The sequence below is a fragment of the Zingiber officinale genome, chromosome 6B (assembly GCF_018446385.1).
Source record: "Zingiber officinale cultivar Zhangliang chromosome 6B, Zo_v1.1, whole genome shotgun sequence".
In the NCBI taxonomy this organism is placed as follows: Eukaryota; Viridiplantae; Streptophyta; class Magnoliopsida; order Zingiberales; family Zingiberaceae; genus Zingiber; species Zingiber officinale.
In genome coordinates this window covers 126853662-126877895 of record NC_055996.1, presented here as the reverse complement: position 1 = coordinate 126877895, position 24234 = coordinate 126853662, and the positions used below count along the sequence as shown (strand labels likewise).

The following is a 24234-nucleotide window of genomic DNA, read 5'->3' as shown; positions in this document are numbered from 1 at the left end:
AAATAATACCAAATCGACAATTGGACCGATGCCGAATCGAGCGATCGGGCGACAAGCGAGACGCCGAGCGGTCTATCAAAAAAGTATCACCCAATAGATCATAAAATGTTGGTCAAGAGGACGACTAAGCAATACCGATCGGATGACTATGAGAGTGCTGAACGAGCAGCCTAGAGAATGTCACCTGGGTGATCATAAATTGACGACCACGAGGATGTCGATCAAAACAAGTGCGTGGCTAAGTGGACGATCAGGCGTAGGATTAGGCGGTTGCCAAAGTGTTGACCGAGCGATGAAAAATAGTGTCAAGTGGCTGCCAGGCAAGCTGTCGGCCGAACGCCAAGTGAGTGCATAGGCGAATACCGAGCGAGCGACGAAGCAATGCCAGGCGGAAGTGGAGCTTGAAAACGGAGCGGAAGCATAGCCCGCAAAATCACATGCTCACGGAAACGAAAGTCGTGATCCGAGCCGGCGCATCACCTGCGAACTGAACGAGAGTATAGCCCATGAATCGAAAACGCACGGAAGCAAAAGTCGTAAGTCGAACGAGCACATCGCACGTGAACTGAACTGGGTTGTAGCCCGTAAGTCGAAGGCGCATGGAAGCGAAAGTCGCCAGTCGAGCGGGCGCATCGCCCGTGAGATATTCTGGTGCGAAACCAGTGGAGATACTCTTGTTTGCGACCATCGGAGATAGCTCGACCCCGAACGAGGGCGATAAGATGCTCTTATTGTTAGTATCGTTCGTACTCGACTAGAGAGGGGGGTGTGAATAGCCACCCCAAATCTTCCGTTTCTTTCTACAATTAGGGTTAGCGCAGCGGAAATAACTAAATAGAAACGAAACGAAGATGATCAAACCTTAGACGCAGCGATGTAACGAGGTTCGGAGATTAGGGCTCCTACTCCTCGGCGTGTCCGTAAGGTGGACGAGTCCAGTCAATCCGTCGGTGGATGAGACCCCGGAGAACCGGCTAATACAATATACTCCTTGTGGGTGGAGAAACCTCGCCACAAACGTTTGCAATAGCAAACAAAGAGTACAAGAACTGTAAGAAAAGCAATACAATATGAATACAATTGCACTCTACCAATTGCTTGCTTTCTTGTCGACTGGAGGTGAAGCAGCAACTTCACAACCCAAACGCAGCAGCTGGTCGACGACTGGAAGCTCACGCGAAGCTTCGGAGGCGAGCTCAATCAAAGCTCAGTTGAAGCAGAAGCTTCAGCAGCAGAAGAATAGAAGTTCTAGTAGCAAGGAAGAAGAAGAAGTAGCATCGCAGCAGCAGCCCTCGACCCCTTTATACCTGCGAAGAAGACACAGCAGAAACTAGCCGTTGCTACGCAACGGCTAGAACCTGGACCGATCAGGCTTCAGCCTGATCGGTCTGGGGCTTGCCTGATCGGTCGCGGGGACCGATCAGAAGGCTTCACAGAGAGTTGCCCAACTCTCTGTGTGGAATCTGATCGGTCCTCGGACCGATCCCATCTCTCCCAGATCGGTCGTGGAGACCGATCAGGCATACACCTGATCGGTCCTTGGACCGATCAGGAGCTTCTTTCTTCACTTCTAATCGTCGCCTGATCGGTCTGTGGACCGATCAGGAACTCCACAGTATGCTACTGAGTGGAATCTGATCGGTCACCAGACCGATCAGGAAACACTGAGTATCACTGGATCGGTCTGCAGACCGATCCAACTCCTAGGTTTAGAGTGCCCTCTCTAACCTAGTTCGGAGAACGAGCTACCGAGCCCTCTCCGACTCCATATGCCAAGCTTCACTCACTTGGACTTCTCAACACCAGATGTCCGATTACCCTTGATCTATCTGGATTTTCCCTTGCCCGGCTTCACTCACCAGGACCTTCCACCTGGCTTTACTCACCAGGATTTCCACACTGCCTAACATCCCAGTTAAGACTTTCTCACTGCCTGGCTTCACTCACCAGGACTTTCCAACTGCCTAACATCCCAGTTAGGACTTTCCCACTGCCTGGCTTCACTCACCAGGACTTTCCAACTGCCTAACATCCCAGTTAGGACTTTCCCTCATGCCAAGCTCCCTGCTTGGACTTCTCCAGTGCCAAGTCTCCATACTTGGACTTTTCGCGTGCCAAGCTCCCTGCTTGGACTTCTCCGTGCCAAGTCTCCATACTTGGACTTTTTCCCGAATCAGGTCAACCAGGTCAACCTTAACCTACGGTTGCACCAATAATCTCCCAAACATCTATTCTTGTCTCATATCAAGAATAGAAATCTCTCACGAGTGTCAAACATCAACATGCAACTCAACTAGGTCAACCTTGACCTAAGGTTGCACCGACAATCTTCCCAAGTCAAACATCAAAATACAACTCGAGTCACGTCACCTCGAGTCGGGTCAACCTTGACCTAAGGTTGCACCAACAATCTCCCCCTTTTTGATGTTTGACAAAACCCATAATCAAGTTAGGTTAACCCGATAACCTAACTTAGGTTTTCCAACCATCTTCCAATGTCCAATGTTCTTTCCTTGAACATTCTCTGGACATTCTCCCCTTAGGTTAACCCGATAACCTAACTTGGGTTCTCCAATAATTCTCCCCCTTTTTGACACACATCAAAAAGAATTCCAATGTTCTTCCTCGAACATTCCTTGACATTCTTCCCCTAGCTTAGGTTAACCCGATAACCTAACTTGGGTTCTCCAATAATTCTCCAATGAACACTCTCCCCTTTTTGACACACATCAAAAAGAAAAAGGAGAGTTTCCTCCTAATGAAAGTCCCATACCTTTCATTGAAACTCTTAATTTCCCCCTTGATACTAAACTCAACAATCAACTCAGTGACAATCCTATGTCACTAATCCTCAAAAGTCTTTAAGGAGTAAAAAACTCCCTCTCAAAGTCAACTCCCCCTTGACAATTAGTTAAAAACTCCCCCTAAAGGTCAACTCCCCCTTGACCATTGCACCAACAATGTCTTGGAGAGTTTCAAAACTTTAGAAACCCGAAACTCAACTCCCACAGCTGAAATTTCAGACCACAGTCGAAATTCAGCACGCCTGATCGGTCACCGGACCGATCAGAACCCCTCTGGATCGGTCCCCAGACCGATCCAGCCTTCCCTGGATCGGTCCAGTGACCGATCCAGCCTTGGACAGCCTCGAGTTCTGATTTCCTTCTCCCGAAATTCAGAAACTCACAACAAATTCCAGAAAATTCGAAAAATTGTGAAATTTTGAGGATACATTCCTCATAGCATATACTATCATGGAAAAATAGTTTTCTATGAAAATAACTTCCATTTTTCAATCTTGATACAAAGTTCAAAAACTTTGAAATAGTTTAAGTTTAACTCAACTTTGTATCACAATGTTCAATGATGAATGCAATCACTAAGATGGCTTCATTAAGGTTTTCCAAATCAATTTCAAAATGATTTTAAACCTTTTAATTTAGGACCATAATCTTAGGGCTAAATATACATGACTTGTACACAAGCTTTCCCTATGATCCTCCATTTCTTGAATTAGGCTCATCTAGGTACAAGAACTATGCACCTTGATCCTAATTCATGATCCTAATATCTCACACACTTCTAAAGTGTATCAAAACACATCCATGGCAATTTTGATGTGAGATATGGGTTTAGGTATCTTAGATTAAGGTCTCATGCATTTTCTAAACACAAATTTGATCTCAATATCAAAATGTGTTTTTCATCCTTAAATCAATATTAATGCAAGAGATGATGACATGGCATAAAATGGTATCATAAATGAAAACATGTGCCAATGTCATGATGTCATGGCATAAAGTTTGAAACTTAAATAAACATGACATATAAACTAGCCTAAGCATTATCATGACATTTCAAATGATAATAAAACTAAACATGATGTCATGACATGTGAGGGCAAACAATCATGGCAAGATTTAGTATAAATAAATATACCTAGATTACCTATCTAAGTATCCTTAACCACTTTGCTAACCTAAAATTTAACCCTTGATTGCCCTAAAATGCCAAAATCCTAATTTTGACACTTCTTGAACTCTAGATTAGTTCATGCCACTTAAAGATCAAATTTATCCTCAAAACTTGGCATGTTTCATTTTTCCTCGAGAGTTCTCTAGATTTTCCCAAATTGTGTCAATTGAGATTAAAAATAAAATTTCCAATCTTTAGGCACATTTAACTCTTCAAAGGAGTAAATGATAATTCCATTTCATTTTCAAAAGTTCTCAAAACCTTGAAACTGCTCCTTGAGTGTCAATTTCCTCAAAGTTGGGTTAACTACCCTTCTAATCGGAGTTGACACTCTCTAACCCATCTATGGGGTAGAGAAGATGCTCCTAGGAACCCAATACCTATTTGAGCTCATTGGGTTCACTAAATATTCACTAGGGATAACTTCCCTAGCAACCCTCCTAATGACCCTCTTAGGCTTTGAAGCCTTGGTCATTTGGGACTCATCAATATCAACTCTAGGGGTGACTCCCCTTGTGACCTTGGTGGTGGTCTTCCTAGCCCTAGGTTTTGTTCCATAATCGAATGGAACATTATGATAAGTGGGCTTGACCACTTGGGACTTAGGTTTGTGACCCAAACCTTTCTTGTCCTTGGACATTGGTTTTTGACCCTTAAACCCTAGAGATGACTTCTCCAAGTTCTTAAGAGCCTTTTCCAAAGTATCAAGTCTTGACCTCAAGACTTGATTCTCCTTCTCTAATACCTCAAGTTTTAATTTGTCATTGTTCTTTGAGGCATTCCTAGGCATATGTCTAGTTGATTTGGGATTCCTACCTAGGTTTTCCTTAGCCTTAGATGAGTTAATTCTAGGGTTGGCTTTCCTAGTGTTATCCTTATCTAGGCTTACATGTTTGGCTCCTAAGCACATATATTGATTCCTAAGATTATCATGCTTATCATTCTTGACAATTGCAATAAAACTACTAGCATGAGTCTTATTATTATTGCAAGAATGTGCCTTAAATGTTACCTTAGGGTTTGCCTTAGCTCCCCCTATCGACGTGCTCGGTCTCTTGTCCTTGTGAGATTTCCTCCCCCTCGGACATTGACTCCGATAATGTCCCCTTCGCTTGCATTGAAAGCACACCACGTGCTCTTTGCCTTTGCGTATCGGGACTCCGGCTTTCTTGACCTTTGGCGCCGGTGGAGCCTTCCTAACCCTCTTTGGACACTTACTCTTGTAGTGCCCAAATTCCCTACACTCAAAGCACATTATGTGTAATTTGCTAGAAATTAAAATGCTTGAGTTACCTAGGTTTGAGGATGAATGAACGCTCTCTCCTTCATCCCTTCCGGAGGTAGAAGCTTCTTCTTCTTCTTCCGAACTTGAAGAAGAACTCTCCTCTTCTTCTTTAGATGTTGAGTGGCCCTCAACTTCTAAATCCATTCCTCCATGATGTGAACTCCTTGGCTCACTTGACTCCTCTTCATGACTTGAAGTGGAGTTCTCCTCATGGAACTTTGCCAAGTTATTCCACAATTCCTTGGCGTTGTTGTACCTATCTATCTTGCACAAAACATTATTAGGTAAAGCAAATTCAATAATTTTTGTTATCTCGTCATTGATTTCGGATTGTCGAATTTGCTCTTTCGTCCACTCCTTCTTCTTGATAGGTTTTCCTTCCTCATCCATCGGAGGGGAAAACCCTTCTTGTACACAAAACCAATTTAACATATTAGTCCTAAGAAAATACATCATCCTTACCTTCCAATATGTGAAGTTGTCGTGAGACTCGTAGAAGGGTTGAATCGTGACATCTTCTCCATAGAGATCCATCTCTAGCCCGTGCTCCCCCGGGTGTTGATCCGTCGAAGAGCGGCCTCGCTCTGATACCACTTGTTAGGATCGTTCGTACTCGGCTAGAGAGGGGGGTGTGAATAGCCGCCCCAAATCTTCCGTTTCTTTCTACAATTAGGGTTAGCGCAACGGAAATAACTAAATAGAAACGAAACGAAGATGATCAAACCTTAGACGCAGCGATGTAACGAGGTTCGGAGATTAGGGCTCCTACTCCTCGGCGTGTCCGTAAGGTGGACGAGTCCAGTCAATCCGTCGGTGGATGAGACCCCGGAGAACCGGCTAATACAATATACTCCTTGTGGGTGGAGAAACCTCGCCACAAACGTTTGCAATAGCAAACAAAGAGTACAAGAACTGTAAGAAAAGCAATACAATATGAATACAATTGCACTCTACCAATTGCTTGCTTTCTTGTCGACTGGAGGTGAAGCAGCAACTTCACAACCCAAACGCAGCAGCTGGTCGACGACTGGAAGCTCACGCGAAGCTTCGGAGGCGAGCTCAATCAAAGCTCGGTTGAGCGGAAGCTTCAGCAGCAGAAGAATAGAAGTTCTAGTAGCAAGGAAGAAGAAGAAGTAGCATCGCAGCCTCGACCCCTTTATACCGAAGAAGACACAAAGAACTAGCCGTTGCTCGCAACGGCTAGAACTGACCGATCAAGACCGACGGTCAAAACTTTGATCGATCGCGGGACCGATCAGTCGATCGGTCCCGCACCGATCGGAAGGCTTCTGAGAGTTGCCCAACTCTGTGGAATCTGATCGGTCCTGGACGATCCAGCTCTCCAGATCGGTCATGGAGACCGATCAGAGATACCGATCGGTCCCTAGACCGATCGAGCTTTTCTTCACTTTGATCGTCGCCGATCGGTGCGGACCGATCAGAACTCCACAGATGCCATCGGTGGAATCGATCGGTCACCGACCGATCAGAAACATCGGATCGATCGCGACCGATCCAACTCCCAGGTTTAGAGTGCCCTCTAACCTAGTTCGAGAACGAGCTCACCGAGCCCTCTCCGACTCCATATGCCAAGCTTCACTCACTTGGACTTCTCAACACCGATGTCCGATTACCCTTGATCTATCTGGATTTTCCTTGCCCGCTTCACTCACGGGACCTTCCACCGGCTTTACTCACTGTGATTTCCACACATCTAACATCCTTAGGACTTTCTCACTTCACTCACCAGGGACTTTCCAACCGCCTAACATCCCGCTTAGGACTTTCCCACTGCCTCACTCACCAGGACTTTCCAACCGCCTAACATCCCACTTAGGACCACTCCTCGGCTTCACTCACGGGACTTTCCAACCGCCTAACATCCCAGTTAGGACTTTCCCTCATGCCAAGCTCCTTGCTTGGACTTCTCGATCCAAGTCTCCATACTTGGACTTTTCGCGTGCCAAGCTCCCTGCTTGGACTTCTCCGTGCCAAGTCTCCATACTTGGACTTTTTCCCGAATCAGGTCAACCAGGTCAACCTTGACCTACGGTTGCACCAATGATCTCCCAAACATCTATTCTTGTCTCATATCAAGAATAGAAATCTCTCACGAGTGTCAAACATCAACATGCAACTCAACTAGGTCAACCTTGACCTAAGGTTGCACCGACAATCTTCCCAAGTCAAACATCAAAATACAACTCGAGTCACGTCACCTCGAGTCGGGTCAACCAGGTCAACCTTGACCTAAGGTTGCACCAACACTTATAAGCCGGTCTATGACCAGTGAGAAGCGCCCAACTCTGAACAGGAGAAATGAGAGATTTGATAAGCAGGTCCACGACCAATGAAGGCCGCTCGACCCCGAGCGGGGGAATGAAGTACGCTCGACCCCGAACGGGAGAGATAGCAGGTCTGATAAGCTGGTACGAGGCCAGCAATGACGCCTTGATCCCAACCAGGGAAAATAGGAAATCTGATGTGCTGATTCGCGAACATCGACGACCGCTTGACCCTGAACGAGGGAGATAGGAGATCCAATAAGCTCGACCCCGAACAGGGGAGATAGATGCTCTGATAAGCTCGACCCCGAACGGGAGAGATAGATGCTCTGATAAGCTCGACCCCGAACGGGGGAGAAAGAATATCCGATAGACCGGTCCGTGAGAGCGGGGGTTTAATGTCGCCGCTCAACGATCTTCAAGCGGAGTATTTATAGTTGCCGGTTCGATTTTGGGGTTTAACGTTGCCGCTCGACAGTCTTCAAGCCGGGTATTTATAGTAGCCGGTTCGACTCTGGCGTTTAACGTCGCCGCTCGACGATCTTCAAGCCGAGTATTTATAGTCGCTGGTTCGACTCTGGCGTTTAACGTCGCCGCTCGACGGTCTTCGAGCCGGGTATTTATAGTCCTCGGTTCGACTCTGGCATTTAACGTCGCCCCTCGACGGTCTTTGAGCCGGGTAGTTATAGTCGCCAGTTCGACTCTGAGGTTTAACGTCGCCGCTCGACGGTCTTCCAACCGGGTAATTATAGTCGCTGGTTCGACTCTGACATTTAACGTCGCCACTCGACAGTTTTCAAGCCGGGTATTTATAGTCGCCGGTTCGACTCTGACGTTTAACGTCGCCGCTCAACGGTCTTCAAGCCGAGTATTTATAGCCACCAATTCGGCTCTGGCGTTTAACGTCGTCGCTCAACGGTCTTCAATCATAACTCAAACCCGGCCGATCGGCATGGGGTCTTCAACAATTAGCTCACATCTCAGATAATATACACCCGGCCGATCAGCACGGGGTCTTCGACATCGAACCCATGGCTCGGATAATATACGCCCGGCCGATCGGCACGGGGTCTTCGACATCGAGCCCGTGGCTCGGATAATATACGCCCGGCCGATCGGCACGGGGTCTTCGACATCGAGCTCGTGGCTCGGATAATATACTCCCGGCCGATCGGCACGGGGTCTTCGACATCTGGCCCGTGGCTCGGATAATATACTCCCGGCCGATCGGCACGGGGTCTTCGACATCGAGCCCGTGGCTCGGCTAATATACACCCAGTCGATCGGCACGGGGTCTTCAACATCGAGCCCGTGGCTCGGATAATATACGTCCGGCCGATCGGCACGGGGTCTTCGACATCGAGCCCGTGGCTCGGCAAATATACACCTGGTCAATTGGCACGAGGTCTTCGACATCGAGCCCGTGGCTCGGATAATATACACCCGGCCAATCGGCATGGGGTCTTCAACATCGAGCCCGTAGCTCGGATAATATACGTCCAGCCGATCGGCACGGGGTCTTCGACATCGAGCCCGTGACTCGGATAATATACGCCCGGCCGATCAGCACGGGGTCTTCGACATCGAGCCCGTGGCTCGGCTAATATATGCCCGGCCGATCGGCGCGAGGTCTTCGACATCGAGCTCGTGGCTCAGCTAATATATGCTCAGCCGATCGGCGCGGGGTCTTCGACAATGAGCTCACAGCTCAGATAATAGACACCCGCCCGATCGGCACGGGGTATTCGATCGAGGAACTAGGATAGATCATATAACTGAAAGAGAAAAGATAACACAAAAACTGACCTGCCGGCCAGCAGAGAATCTGACACAGTTCCTCGACTCCCGAATACCCGTGGAGTGAGGAGAATGACACATTCGTCGAAACCTACCGAGGTCATGAGGATGGTAGAATTTTCCGGTGTTGTCCATCTTCACATTCCAGATCAGGTGCGTTCCCACAGACGGCGTCAATTTGATCCTGTCAGGAATCTGGGACGACAGGGATGCCGGAATGACGTGTCTGGAATGTTGACCGCATCTCCCTGACCCAGGTGGTGAGCTGTCTTCTGCGTTGACCAAGTCATCCGAAATCCTCCGATCAACGCTACCTGCAGCCAGCGACCGGGTCGCCCCGTCTCTGGTACCCCGATGCTCGAGGCGGATTCAACGGATATATGAGTGGTCGAATAATAATAGAACAACTAACTAAATGCAAGATAAGTATAGAGACGTACCTTGGCCCCGGGGGGGGGGGGGGCGCCCTCGGATGGATTGGTGAACTCGTAGTGAAGCTGATCGAGTCGCTATGACCCGGAATAGTGTATGCATCTAAGCCGACCGAAGAGGAGGTTCGGAGGTGACGACATGGAGCCGAATACGGCCTGGATCTAAAGGTGGCACACAATCGAAATACGACGGCAACACGGCCAGCATATGACCTCGGCTCGCAGGCCGAAATGCGACAACGGCGCGCAGGCCGGATAATACTAATAACTCACAAGCATGATAACGATACCAAACGAAATAGAACGGATCGATGGCGGACATCCAACAATGGTCAGATCTGCACAGCAAACAGTGGGCACCGGCTGTAGAGTCATCGGAGTCACCTGTGGGTACGCTAGAGTCGCCTGTAAGGCCACAAGAAGTGGTGGCAGCTGTTGGGAGAGACGGCGGCGACTGCTGTACGGCGCTAGATGCGGGAAGAGGCGGCGGTGGGCAGTTGCCATGGCCGGCGGAAGCGGCACTGACCGCCAGAGAGAGAGAGAGGCGGTGGCCGCCGGAGGTGGCGCGGGCCACTGGAGGTAGAGGCGGTGGCCGCCGGAGGTGGCGCGGGCCACTGGAGGTAGAGGTGATGGCCGCCGGAGGCAACGCCGGCCACTGGAGGCAACGGCGATGGCCGCAGGAGGCGACGCAGGCACTGGAGGCAGCAGCGGTGGCTACCGGAGGCGACGCCGGCCACTGGAGGCATCGGCGGTGGCTGCCGGAGGCGACGACTAAGCTCCTGGGCGATGCCGGCGTAGAGAAGGGACTCCTTCCTCACGTGTGAGCTCAGCGGCGGAGAAAAAACTTGCTCCCCTCTTCCTCATGAACAGTGCATCTTATAAACTCAAAGCCCTAATCTTATAAATGATCGAACTGCCCCTCCCTTTCTTCCTAATCATTCCTACGCCCCAAGCTGCATCCGCATCAGTATAGAACTAAAGTTCTATGGCATGAGGGTTACATTCAAATTCTTTATTAAGTTGGTTGAGAAGTTATACAACTTCTTACTAGCATTAGTCGAAACTGTCTCATATGATTATATATATTTATATATTTTCCCCCAATTATAAGAACTATGTTGACATAATTGATTTATGATATTAATTAACTTTGTTTTTCATAATAATTCAGGGTATCCTTTTTAAGTTTCATTAACAAATTTTGGAAGGGCAATAACAAATATGATATGAAACAGGACAAACAAATATAAATAGCAAGATTAAACAAATGGAGAGACATATAGAAGCATTCGATTATAATTTATAACGAATGACTTGCAACAGAAATCAACATTGCAAATAAAATTTGAATCTATTTCCTAATCCAACGGAAAGATGCTGTGGATTGAAATCCAACTTAAGTGGAGGTGTTACTTAAGTAATTTAGCACAGCAAGAGCAACATATATTTTCATGAATAGGAGCTACACCTAATGGTGTGTGTTAATTATGTACGAAGAGGAAGACGAAGGAATCAATTAAGAAAACTCCACCTCAATTGAATGATGTTTGTTGTGGAGCGTCAAAAAAACAATGACAGTAGTGTTATGATGGGCGACACTGATAGCAATAGCGTTCAATGACAATGGCGTGCGGGAATGACATGTGCGGCGGCGATAGTAATATGCATCGGAGGATTTTGAGGATGAACAAATGTGAATTTAGAATATTAATGTTAGGAAATGAATAACAAGGCGAGGAAGAAAAAAAACATACAGGTGAAAGACGGGAAAAGTTAGGCTGTTGTTTTTTTTTAAAATTTTATTTTAAACTTTAGTAAAAATAATTAGTAAATAAGTTTAAATTTTAATAAAATAGAAAGATACCTCAAAGGAAATTCATACGTTACATGGACAGGTTAAAAAGTGGTGTGTTGGCCAAAGCAAGCGGCCCTTTTTTTATACTACCGTACGTCACTCGATTTTTAAAGTGACATTTTAGAAAAGAGTCCTCTCAATTTGTTTTTTTATAGCTTACGTATCCATTCATTAGGCTCAATTAATCCTGAGGTTATCCGTCAAGTAAATCCAAAAGGAGCAACCAAATGTACGATCGAGTCTTAAAATGACATTTTAGGAAAGAGCCCTCTCAATTTGTTTTTTTGATAGATTAGGTAATCATATCTTACTGCTCGATTACTCCAAGGATTACTCATCAAATAACTCTAAAAGCGTGAGTAAAATCGAGGTAATATCTCTTTTACGTGTTAATCATTATTTTAAAAAATAATAGTTATCCGTGATTTACCTTCTCCGTATTGATCCTGAAATGATTATTTATCTTTTCCCATCGTGAACAACCTGATAGCCTGGTTGCCCTAATGGTTCGAATACATTGGTGAATTCATGCCCGTCCTGAAATTTAAATTCAAGGTGCGTAGGAGTTCCTCTAGGCGTTGCTCGGGTTGGGTCGTGTTTATGGAGGATGCATTTTATTTGAGAAATGTTCTCGTGACCATCCAAATTAGACACTTGAAAACTTTGAACACATTTTAATGATTTTTATGATCAAACTTAACAAAAGGCGTGAATTGGTATATAAGTGTCCCCTATGATGAATTTAGTGGTTAGTGTATGAGGTGTTGTTATCATGAGGTCTGGAATTCGAATCTCGACAAAGCTGAAGTATATATCTCCCTTATGTGCTAGGCACTATTCCAAAAGCTAGTAATCGCCTGTGATTTACCTCCTCCGTGTTGATCCTGGGACCAGTGGCGGATCCAGAAATTCAAGTATGAAGGGGTGATTTTTTACATGTAATAAGGGGTGATATTCTCTATTTCCACCGGTGGAACCTCATAATAGTAGGGGTTCCTCCGTCGGCAAGGGGGGGCGACCGCCGATGCCCCCCCCCCCTCCCCCCACTGGATCCGCCCCTGACTGGGACGGATTGACGGGGGCATTGAGGGCGAGCATATTCACCTTTTTCCACCGTGAATTGGTGTATAAGTGGTCTCCTCGGGGCGATACGATGATTAAGATATAGAATATTACTATATGAGATTTTGGGGTTGAAACTCAACGTGTCTGAATATGTCTTCTCCCATAGCTTATCACTTACACTAATTGTTATTAGTCACCTGTGATTTATCTTCTCCGTGTTAGCCTAGGGACGGGTTATAGGGGATGTTGGAGCAAGCGAATCACCTTTTGTCACGTGAATTGGTATCTGAGTGTCCCGGGAATATGGTACAGTGGTAAGACATTTAGATTGTCACCCAGATATCTACATTTCGATCCCCAGTTATAACGTTATTTAAGAATTTTTTTTCTCCTAATGGAGCGCGCAACCAAATGATACTGGGCTTCTAGGCTGCCCACTGCGCGCGCTTCTCGATTTATCCCGGTGGCTAGTAGGAAAATTCCATGGGGTCGGTCACCCCAGTGCTAATCAATGAGACTAACTGAGTTTATCATTTTTACCTCGGGACTATGGTGCAGCGGTAGGGCATCTAAGTTATTACTCAGATACCCGTGGTTCGATCCCGAGCTATGACGAATTTGTAGAAATTTTTTCTCTAAATGGGGCACGCAACAAAAGATGTTGGGCTTTTTAACCGTCCGCTGTAAATACTTCTCGATATATCCTGATAGCTAGTAGAAAAATTATATGGTGCCTCACCGGTCCCCTGGATTTATCAATTTTTTTTTTTTTGTGAATTGATGTCTAAGAATATAAAAAATTTAATAACGGTATCATAATTTTAACTATAAGATTTAGTCAAAATACTTTAATATATTTCAGTGAACAAAAATAATTACAAGTATAAATGAACTTTTAGTGCCTAATAAATTTAATGGTGGTCTTATATTATGATAATATAAATATTATCATATTTTACCTAAAAAGGCTTAAATAGCTCTCATATATAAGAGTATATTAATATTAAAATAACAATATTATTAAGATCAATATTATCCACTTTTGATTAAGATCTTATGAATTTGTTTCGAACACTAACAAAATCTCATCCCAATAAAAATATTTTCCTTCTTCTAAACACCTTTATCCTTTTCATATATTTTTAACATGGAATTTTAATTATATTTTCAATAATCCTTCCTTAAGGGCCATCATTATTCTCCTGCTCTAGACATTTTTCTCAAATATTTGATCATTTTTTACTTATTTTAAGCCTCCCCTTAAATATCCGATCACTATTGACATATTCCAATTCTCTAAAACTTTTTCATCGGATTTAGTCTTTTAAGATTTAAACATTCTGTCACCCTAGACTTTTTCACTACCTAAAATTCTTCTCCTAAAATTTTTATTAAATATTCGATCACCTGATACCAATTATTAGGGTATCAAGGAAAAAAAAATTCACATATCTATGGAATTATATAATATTATCTACTTTAAATTTAATCTATAAAATTTATTTTTAGACTCTCCCTTTAAAAAATCTCTTGCCATATTTTTATCTAAACTCGTATTTTTTTATATTTTTTTATAAAACTTTAATGGTATTCCTAATAAATATGTCCAAGAATTTATTTATGTTTGATTATTAAAAAATTTCTCTAGGTATTTGACCTAAGCACTTTGAAAATCCTTTTAATAATCCAAATTAATCTCATTGATGATCACTAGATGATCGATCCAACCCCATAAAAAAATTTTACCGATAAATCCAGCATTCTTTGGTTACCCTCTCCATTTAGAGGAAAAATTTCTATAAATATGTCATAACTGAGGTTTGAACTGCGGGTATCTAGGTGACAATCTGGATGTCCTATTGCGGCACAATGACCCCGGGACCCTGTTGGATCCCGTGGTGTTTTGATGTGATCAATCAAGTTGGTTAGGTCCTGCTTTGTGTTTGATCCCTGTGTCTGAGTGTGCAGGAGCTTAGGAGCGCAGGAAGTCGAGCGGAAGATGCAGCTAGCGAGAAGGACGACACAGGAAGGGAGCCGATGGGCTCGGTGCGTCCGAAGGACGAGAGAGCTGCAGAAGAGTACATCGGTGGACGAGAAGAACGTACGTGGCATTTGAGGGACGTTAAGCGGGGGAGGAAGGCTGCTCGAGGAGAAGGCCGAAAATTGAGTTCGGGTGAGCCCTATTTCGGTTGGTCGCAATCACCCAAACAAACGGAGCCTCGGAAGTCAAAGCAAACAAGAAACGGAGCTGTGAAGACTGCTCGAGGCGCCTTCAACCAATGTTGAAGGCGTTGAAGGCGCCTCAAGCCTCAGTCTGAGGCGCCTCAAGAACACCTCAGACCTGCTTTGAGGCGCCTTCAGCCTGGTCAAATGTGATTGTTCGCAGCGGATAGAGTTTTATCCACTACACCGAGTTGGAGGCGCCTTGAACCTTGTTAGAGTGCCTTGGACTCTCGGGATAGACTTTCCAAGAGCTATATAAAGGTTCCTAGAGCTAGGAAATAACCAATAACTCAAGCAATCAACTGTGTAGTCTTTCCTAGCAATAGTTCTAAGCTTCCAAAGTGTAAAAGGCTTCTCCGTCTTTAGAGAAGGAGATTCTTTAGTGCGTTTTTTCTTACTTCCTTGGATTAACAACCCACTGGGTTGTAACCAAGTAAATAGCTGAGTTCCTTTTCTGTTTCTATTAATTTGTTATTATTTACTATTGCTTTTATTTTGAGTTGAAAACTCCGAAAAGGGTATACTTTATTTTTTCAGAAGCGATTCACCCCCCTCTTGCCGGCCTCCGCTGCACCAACAATTGGTATTAGAGCCAGGTTGCCTCAGAAGGACTAACCGCCGACTGAAGCACAACGATCAAGACGATGGCCAGAGCGAATATTCATCCCCCGAAGTTCGACGGAGACTTCGCGATGTGGAAACGCCGGATGGAGGTATTTTTTAAGACAGAATTTGACATTTGCTTAATTATGAAATACGGCTATGCAGTTCCAAAAGATAAAGAAGAAAACACGTGGAGCAAGAAGGAGCAAGCCGATTTTGTCGCCAACGGAAAGACAGAATTCCACCTGCTTAGCGTGCTGCCACCACAAGAGGTAAGTCGAATCGGAAGCTACGACTCCGCGAAAGACCTCTGGGAAAAATTCCTGGAGCTTCATGAAGGTACCTCGGAAGTTAAGCTAGAGAAGCGCGACATCCTCTGGACCCAGTTAACGAACATTCGGATGAACAACGGCGAGAAGGTAGCGAAACTCCAAGCAAGGATTAAGGAGTTAATAACTCAACTAATTAAGCAACCTTGGAGAAGAAGTAACGAACAGGGACTCGATCCGATACGCGCTCAACGCCTTCCCCAGAACTCCAGAGTGGGCCTCCTTAGTAGATGTGTACTACATCTCTAAGGACTTCGAGGTAAGTACTTTAGAAAATTTATTTTCTACATTTGAACTTCACGAATCTCGGATTGCAGAGCCCATTAAAGTGGAGAAAGCAATTCAGAACATTGCCTTGAAGGCAAGAACAAACGATTCTAACTCTGAAGCCTCGATCGACGAATCCGAAGCTGCATTAATGGTAAGACTATTTAATAAGTTTTTTAAATCTAACAAATTTAGATCACAGAAGCATGAGCGAAAAAGAAGAATGATTTGTTGCTACAACTGCAATGAAGAAGGACACATCAAGGATGACTGTCCGAAATTAAAAAGCAAGCAGAAAGAAAAGGAAAAGGTCAAGTACAAGAAGCCAGAATCCTCCAAGCACAAGAACCTGAAGGCCACTTGGTCAGATTCGTCGTCTTCCGAATCAGACGTCGAAGCCTTCTCGGGGTTAGCGCTAATGGCTAACCATCAGATGGAAGAAGAGTCAAGCTCAGAGATGAGCATAGATGAAGGGGGAGGAACATCAGAAGAGGAAAGCTGCAGTGAAGGGGGAGCCTCACCAAGTCAGGTAAGTAAGGTACGTAATCTAACCCCGACTCAGTCTTTTCGCTTCATTAAGTCTCTTGCTAAAGACTTATTCAAATTAGAAAAAGAAAATGCTGAATTGAAATTGAACCTAGCAAAAGCATGTCCACTAGAAATGTATGATAATCTAAAATTAGAAATGAAAAATTAAAAGTTGAAATTGAGAAATTGAAAGATAATGATGCATGCTTAAATAAATTTTCAAAATCAAAATTAAGAATTTATGGACAATTGAACTGGTATATAAGAAAACATCAGAGCCAACTTAGAAGAGTACCTAAAGGATATGTACCCCCTAAGTTTTTGACCAACCCTGTAGGAAGGAACCTTTATTGGGTTCCAAAATCTTTGCTAGCTTAAATTTTTCTATTAGTTAAAAGCTTACAGTGAGAAAATTAAACATTGAGTTTCTTTATGGAAGTTTTATCTAAGGAAGTGGTTGTTGCTCCAATAACCAAGAAGGCCTAGTGCCTCGCCACGACCTGGAAGCTGAAATATCGAAATAAAATGTTTAACTAACTTTATGATAAAAGCATTAAAATTAGAATTAAATAATGCTTTGAAAAGTTTTTAAACATTTTCTTATAAATTCTTTAAATAATTTTGACTTAGAAATTATTTTGAAAAATTCTAAAAATTTAGTTTACATAGAATTTTTTTAAAAATTCAAAAAAAAAATCATTTTTGCTTAGATATTTGCTTAAATATAATTTGCTAAATATTTTTTTTCATATTCTCTTATTATTACCCCGTTTTTGCTGTGATCAAAGGGGAGAGAGAAGTACAAGTTTAGGTGAAGAGAATTTTTAAAAATTAAAAATATTTTTGAAAAATTCTAGTTAACTCTTAATTAAGTAGTCATAATTTTTAACTTATGCTTAACATCTTAGTTTAGTAATTTTATTTACAAATTACTACTTGTCTATTTTTCCCTAACTTGAACTTGGGTTGATGCACATCAAAAAGGGGGAGATTGTTGGACCCCGTGGTGTTTTGATGTGATCAATCAAGTTGGTTAGGTCCTGCTTTATGTTTGATCCCTGTGTCTAAGTGTGCAGGAGCTTAGGAGCTCAGGAAGTCGAGCGGAAGACGCAGCTAGCGAGAAGGACGACACAGGAAGGGAGTCGACGGGCTCGGTGCGTCCGAAGGACGAGAGAGCTGCGGAAGAGTACACCGATGGGTGAGAAGAACGTGCGCGGCGTTCGAGGGACGTTAAGCCGGGGAGGAAGGCTGCTCGAGGAGAAGGTCAGAAATTGGGTTCGGATAAGCCCTATTTCGGTTGGCCGCAATCACCCAAACAAACGGAGCCTCAGAAGTAAAAGCAATGAAGAAACGGAGCTGTGAAGACTGCTCGAGACGCCTTCAACCAATGTTGAAGGCGCCTCAAGCTGAGGCGCCTCAGGCTAAGGCTTGAGGCGCCTCATACCTGCTTTGAGGCGCCTTCAGCCTGGTCAAATGTGACCGTTCGCAGTGGATAGAGTTCTATCCGCTACACCGAGTTGGAGGCACCTTGAACTTTGTTGGAGGTGTCTTGGACCCTCGGGATAGACTTTCCAGGAGCTATATAAAGGCCCCTAGAGCTAAGAAATAACCAATAACTCAAGCAATCAACTGTGTAGTCTTTCCTAGCAATAGTTCTAAGCTTCCAAAGTGTAAAAGACTTCTCCGTCTTCAGAGAAGGAGATTCTTCAGTGCGTTTTTTCTTACTGCCTTGGATTAACAACCCACTGGGTTGTAACCAAGTAAATAGCTGAGTTCCTTTTTTGTTTCTATTAATTTGTTATTATTTACTATTGCTTTTATTTTGAGTTGAAAACTCCGAAAAAGGTATACTTTATTTTTTCAGAAGCGATTCATCCCCTCTTGCCGACCTCCGCTGCACCAACAGACCCAAAATAATAATATAAGATAATATTTATAGTAGTTTAATTATATTTTTTTCATTTTAAATCAGGGCAAATTATTAAAATTTCATTTTTAATATTTTAAAGTAGTTTGAATGATCAGAGGAGCATTTATGGAATATAGTGTTTTTTTAAATAAATTTAAAATTACGACGCTTCCTTTAATAATTATTTGATATTTAGAAATTTGATTCATTAATTTTTTTATTGGATCGTTATTTCTGGAGTAGATATATTAAGAATCAAATAGAGATAGAATAAGAAATAGAGAAGGAATAAATTTTTATAATAATGAATTTTCTAGAATAAGTATCTTGTTCCAGTTATCCAAGTTGGATTTGTCTAATTCATTTAGATTTGTTCAATCGAGTTTAATTGTAAATTTAACATAATTAAAACTCTAACACCCCTCAGGCAGATTGGGTCAAAATACCACATGAGAAATCAAATCGATCAATTTAGTTTTTTAAAAAAATATACAACCGTATATCATAGATAAGAATTGATTTATGATGGTAAAAAAGGTAAATATGTTTACCTCTGTCTCAATATTAACATAAAGAATATAAATTATCAACGATTACTAGTTTTTGAAATAATAATTATCTTAATTTTATCTCGAATATCAAACTTTATGATGATAATAATTCATATGTTAATCGCTATCCCGAGAAAGTTAAGAATTCATTCATGAATGCTTGGGAGATTGGTTTAAATGCGTTTGGTTTAAATGCGTTGCCTGCACCATAGCCTGGTCAAAAACTGGGCAATTAAATGATTGGGTGTGTAGTGGATTAATTAAGGACTGCGGCAGCTTAACGATGAGTTTGGAGGTGACATTTGTGCTAATTGTATTTAAGCTGCATCCGGAATGCACAAATGTCACTTCCAAAGTCATCGTTAAGCTGCCGTAGTCCCTAATTAATCCCTAATTTAATTCTGCAAATTGTGTGCCGTTTTCACCGTCAATTGGAAGAACCCCTATAGAAGGCTCTGTTCCTGCTGCTACCTCCGACGTTGACTGCTTCCTTGAATTTTCAAATTGAAGCAGCGGCAGAGCAGACGACCGCCTCGCCCTGTACGCATTCGTGTGCACGCCGCCACCATTTTTGTAGCATTACGGCAAACGCTTGCTCTTCCGCCTTCCGGCACAGTGCTGCTTCAGCTTATGGCGGAGGATTTTCAGCTTCCCTCCGAGCTACTTGACGATGGATTCTTCAACGAGTTCTTCGTCGACCGCGAGGGGAAGCACGAGGAAGAGGAAGGAAGCAACATGGGCGGCCGCACTTTCCTCAGCGGTGGAGACAAGGTGAGAACTTTCGTGGGATTCGAACTTTGTTGAGTTATGCGAGTCTTAATCTTGGTCTCTTGCCACCGCCGAAGACGAGGGATCTGTTGAATCGGGCTGCTGGAAAAGGGGCGGCGAGGTCCGACCTCGACGACGCGGAGCGTCGCAGGCGAAGCCATCACGAGCGCTGGCTTCTGAACCTTCAGCTCCTTCACCTGAAGCAGCAACAGTTACTGCAGCAGCAACTACACGCAAGAAGAGGACTCAGCTACGGTGGCAGCGGCACCCCCGGCTCTTCTCCTTCGCTACGGACCCCACTTCTGCTCCGGCACCATCCCCTTTCACAATCCGGGACGCCAGCAGTCTTCCTTTGCCGCTCCAGCGCGCGAAATGAGTCAGCCGGCACCGGCGTCTTCCTACCTCGCACGGCAGTGAGCAAGGCGGAGCCGGAAAAGAAGCCAAGTAATCATCTTTTTAAACATAAACTTGCTAGTCTTCTTTGCCTTCGATGTTTCCTGATTCTGTTATTGCTCGTGATGCAGCAGCTAGTTCAACTGTGTTTATTCCGGCAAGAGTGGCCCAGGCTCTGAACCTGAACACAAGTCTCCCCAGTGGATTTGTCACTCAATATGGTTAACTACCATCTTTGTGATTTCTTCTTCTGATAATAATAGGAAAAAAAAGTCGATTTACTTATTCGATCACTATTTCTCTTCAGATGCAATTATGGGAAGAGCAGACGCTCTGAGGCTTCACAGCCATCTCCAGCCGGTAGCCATTAGGACTCCCATGAACTCCCTTCCCCATGAATGGAACTATTGACCAGCTTCTCTCTTTCAGTGGAAGCAGCTCTTGTAGTGATGGCAGAAGAATTCAAAAATTCATAATGTAGATGGGTAACAGCCTGTAGTTGTGGGGACCATCACGTTAATTTTGATTCAAAGTGACAGGATGAACTGATGGAATGAATGAACTAATTCAATGTCGGGTAAGAATTTGTCGTCGAGTGCATCATTAATATACAAGCAAAGCATTTTGGTTGCTGGCTTTTTGCTGGAGCGGTGCGATGAGAAGAACAATGTAATGCAACTGTGCTGTATCGTGTTGTCTTAAACAATGTTTAACTTTGCGTGAAAGTAAATATTGAGCATGATTGCAGTTTCCATGTTTCTTATCAAAAAACAGTCCAAATCTCCTTTTGAATATTCTCTCCTATTGAAAAATCTTATTAACAAAAAAAATTGCATGTATTATTTGTTGAAATCAGGATGAAAAAGATGCCTTGTGATTTATATTGTAGATGAAAAAGACATTTTTTTTTTGCACGAAATAGTCAAATTGATTTCCATGATGATACATCATCATCGATGCAAATAAGAACGCGAAAGAAGCCGAAACTTTAGTTCACACCTTGGCAGAAGGAGGTTGCTGGGCGTTTCCAGATCTGGCCGCCTGCCGCTCCAGGAGTCCGCTCCGAGTGAAGAGGAATCCAATCGCGTGCCCGACTACGGCCGCCAAGAATACTCCACCGTTGAACGACATGAGCGCGAGCATGACCAGGTAGGCCAGCCCCAGGCGCACGGCGTGCAGCGCGGTCAGAAGCAGCGCCTCGGCCGGCCCGCGGCTCCCCCCGCCGGAGGCTTGCCTCCAGGAGAACCTCTGGGAGGCGGCGGAGAGGGCTTCCTCGAGGACGGCGAGGACGAGGACGAAGGCGAGGGCGAGGAGATACATACCGAGGCCGCGGTCGCCGGGCCAGCCGGAGAAGAGGATCGCGGCGCGCTGGCCCCAAAAGAAGGTCATGTGCATCATCCCGTGGCCCATGGGATGCGCCGGAGATGAAGCTGGCGGAGGCGCCATCATACCCATTTCGTGGCCACCCATGTCCCCGCCGGCGCCGGCTCCCATTGCCATCGTCAGATCCACAGGAAGAAGAACGGGGCTTACATTAGGGCAAATGTCCTAAAGGCCGTTTAAATAGAAGTCTTTAGTACTTGTGTACGACCATTTTCAAATACAGTACTACACTCAGTTGTGAATAGTAGACTTTATATATATATATAAAACTAACATTATTATAATGCTGTATTTAAAAATCAACATCATATTGATTTTTTAAATATAGCATAGTGCAGTATTTTAAAATTTAATATTATATTTGCTGATTTTATAAATTTGATCATTGGGTTCTTCTTTAAAACTTAATTACTGTCATTAGATTGATTGAGAATAAAAAAATAGTTTAGATAAAAAAAAAAAAATTATAAATGATAAAAACTCCTGTAAAATGACAATTAATATGAAATCAATCTTTAGAAGGGAAAAGAAAAATAATTCTTTTTCCCATTTTGATGGGAAGAAAGATTCTAAAAGGAAGCATTGACGTGTGGGGATAGGATGGAGGATTATGTGACCTTTGAAAAGTGTCGTTTTTTGGTCCCATGACTAATCATTGCTTGATTTACAAAACCGAGGCATCATAAATTTTTGATATTGCCACCTAAGAAAATAAATTTTTCGAACAAAAATAAAACCATATAACAATTTTCTCGATGAGCAGAGATTATAATGCACGGTATTTGTTACTCCTTTTATATCAAACAGAGAATTTCAACAATTTGCTTCATGGATAAACACTATTTTCATTTTCAATATCAAAGTGAAGTGATAAAGAATAATAAACTATTTTACGGCTCTCACGATGGAATATGCCTAATTTTGCTATAAAATTATTTAGCGATGGACCACTTTGAAAACTGTGCAAGTGTACTAATAACTAAGAATATGACAAATTCATCTAAGCTGATCGATCCAGCTAAAATATATATATATATATATCGATGATCAAAATAAATCAAAAATAAAATATTTGTGATTGTCTATCCAGAAGATTTGTCATTTTCAATAACTAGGATTGGAAACTGAAATACCTTGGCATCATTCTTCACGGGCGATGAAGATCCTTTTTTTTAGTCATTATGTTTGAGTGGAATATGTCATCTTATTCGTTGATTGATTGGCGACCAATATTCAATGATTGTGAAAGCTCACAAAGAAATGTCATTAAAGTGTCACTTTTAGAATAAAATAATTTGATTTCAATGGTGAAAGTTATAGTAAAAGTAGTAATTGATGAATAATGTGCAGAGATTGGGATTCAGGTTTTCTTTTTGGATTATATTATTTAAAATTAAAATTTTTAAGTATTTATAGGGTATATTATATGTATTTAAGATTTAAGATTTTAAGATTTAGGGGTTGGATTATAATGGACTTAAGCTAATAAGATTTTCTCTTAGAGTTCAGGTTTTTCTCTTGGGTTATAGTATTTAAGATTAAAAATTTTAGATGTCACAGAATATAGTATTCCTCTTTAAGGAAATGTTGATTTTAAAAAAAAATCTAGATGCTTAAATCACTATGGTGTGCACAGTCGCTCAGTGTTTCGTCCACAACAAAATTTCATATATATATATATATATATATATATATATATATATATATATATATATATAGGGTCTGCGTCATTTTTTTTTTTGCTAAATCCAAAATCTTCCACCATGTTAAACGCCTGAGTCCCTGCTAGTCAGAAACCCTAACTCTTGATTCTCTATCGTTGAGGCTCGCGATTCTCCTCGTCGCAAGCTCCCTCACTCGAGATTCTCCTCGTCGCGCCCTCCCTCCCTTCTCTCAACAAGTTCTCACAGGTTGCGTCCCTCGGCGAGACGGAGCTAGGGTTCCACCCTCCAATAGAATCTCCGTTCCTCTCTTGCCGCAGAATCTCACAACTGTCCTCATGGCAGACCCTCCCTTGTCGTGCCTCCCTCGTGGTGCCCGAAACTCCCTGTAATGAAGCTCCCCACGTATCATAGGCCCTCACCGCAACCTCCCTCCAACCTCCCCCACTCGTCTTCCCAATGAATCTAGGGCTTCCTGCGCCTCCCTCACTCACCGTGACAAAGCTAGCTTGATCCTTGCCACGCCAAAGCTAGGGTTTTCCTCAACGCAACGAACTTCATTGTAGGTAAAAGCTCACTTTTATAAATTATATTGTTTCTGTTGCTTTTTCTATTTCTATTTGAAACTGTTATTTTCCTTCTATGTAATATCGATAATTGTTTTGTTTATGTGTAATACCGACAGATTTCATCATATTGTTTATGATAAGGTTGTATTGTTTATGTTACAAATTTCAAAACATGATTTGAAACTATTGTTTTGCTTCTATGTTATACCATTAGCTATGATGTTCTATTGCAATATGAATGGATCTCAATTTTCTGAACATGTGCAGACTGATTTAAGCATTATTTTGTATCAATCAAGTTACTTGTAGTCTTGAGTTTATAAGAAATAAGTTGTACTTTTATTTATTTATCTAATT

The 24234-nt window shown here is 43.1% G+C and overlaps 2 protein-coding genes across 2 annotated transcripts; one reads left to right on the top strand and one right to left on the bottom strand.

The window, feature by feature from the left end:
- Nucleotides 1-19715: 19715 nt before the first annotated feature.
- Nucleotides 19716-21809, bottom strand: LOC121989407 (copper transporter 1-like). Its single transcript, XM_042543440.1, has 2 exons — nucleotides 21264-21809; nucleotides 19716-20757 (listed from the first exon to the last, which is right to left on the bottom strand). The coding sequence occupies exons 1-2, from the start codon at nucleotides 21762-21764 to the stop codon at nucleotides 20632-20634; spliced, it is 627 nt and encodes a 208-aa protein (XP_042399374.1). The 5' UTR covers nucleotides 21765-21809; the 3' UTR covers nucleotides 19716-20631.
- LOC121991505 lies at nucleotides 19734-20490 on the top strand. The gene is made up of 3 exons (XM_042545497.1): nucleotides 19734-19874; nucleotides 19949-20315; nucleotides 20396-20490. The coding sequence occupies exons 1-3, from the start codon at nucleotides 19734-19736 to the stop codon at nucleotides 20488-20490; spliced, it is 603 nt and encodes a 200-aa protein (XP_042401431.1).
- Nucleotides 21810-24234: the final 2425 nt, after the last annotated feature.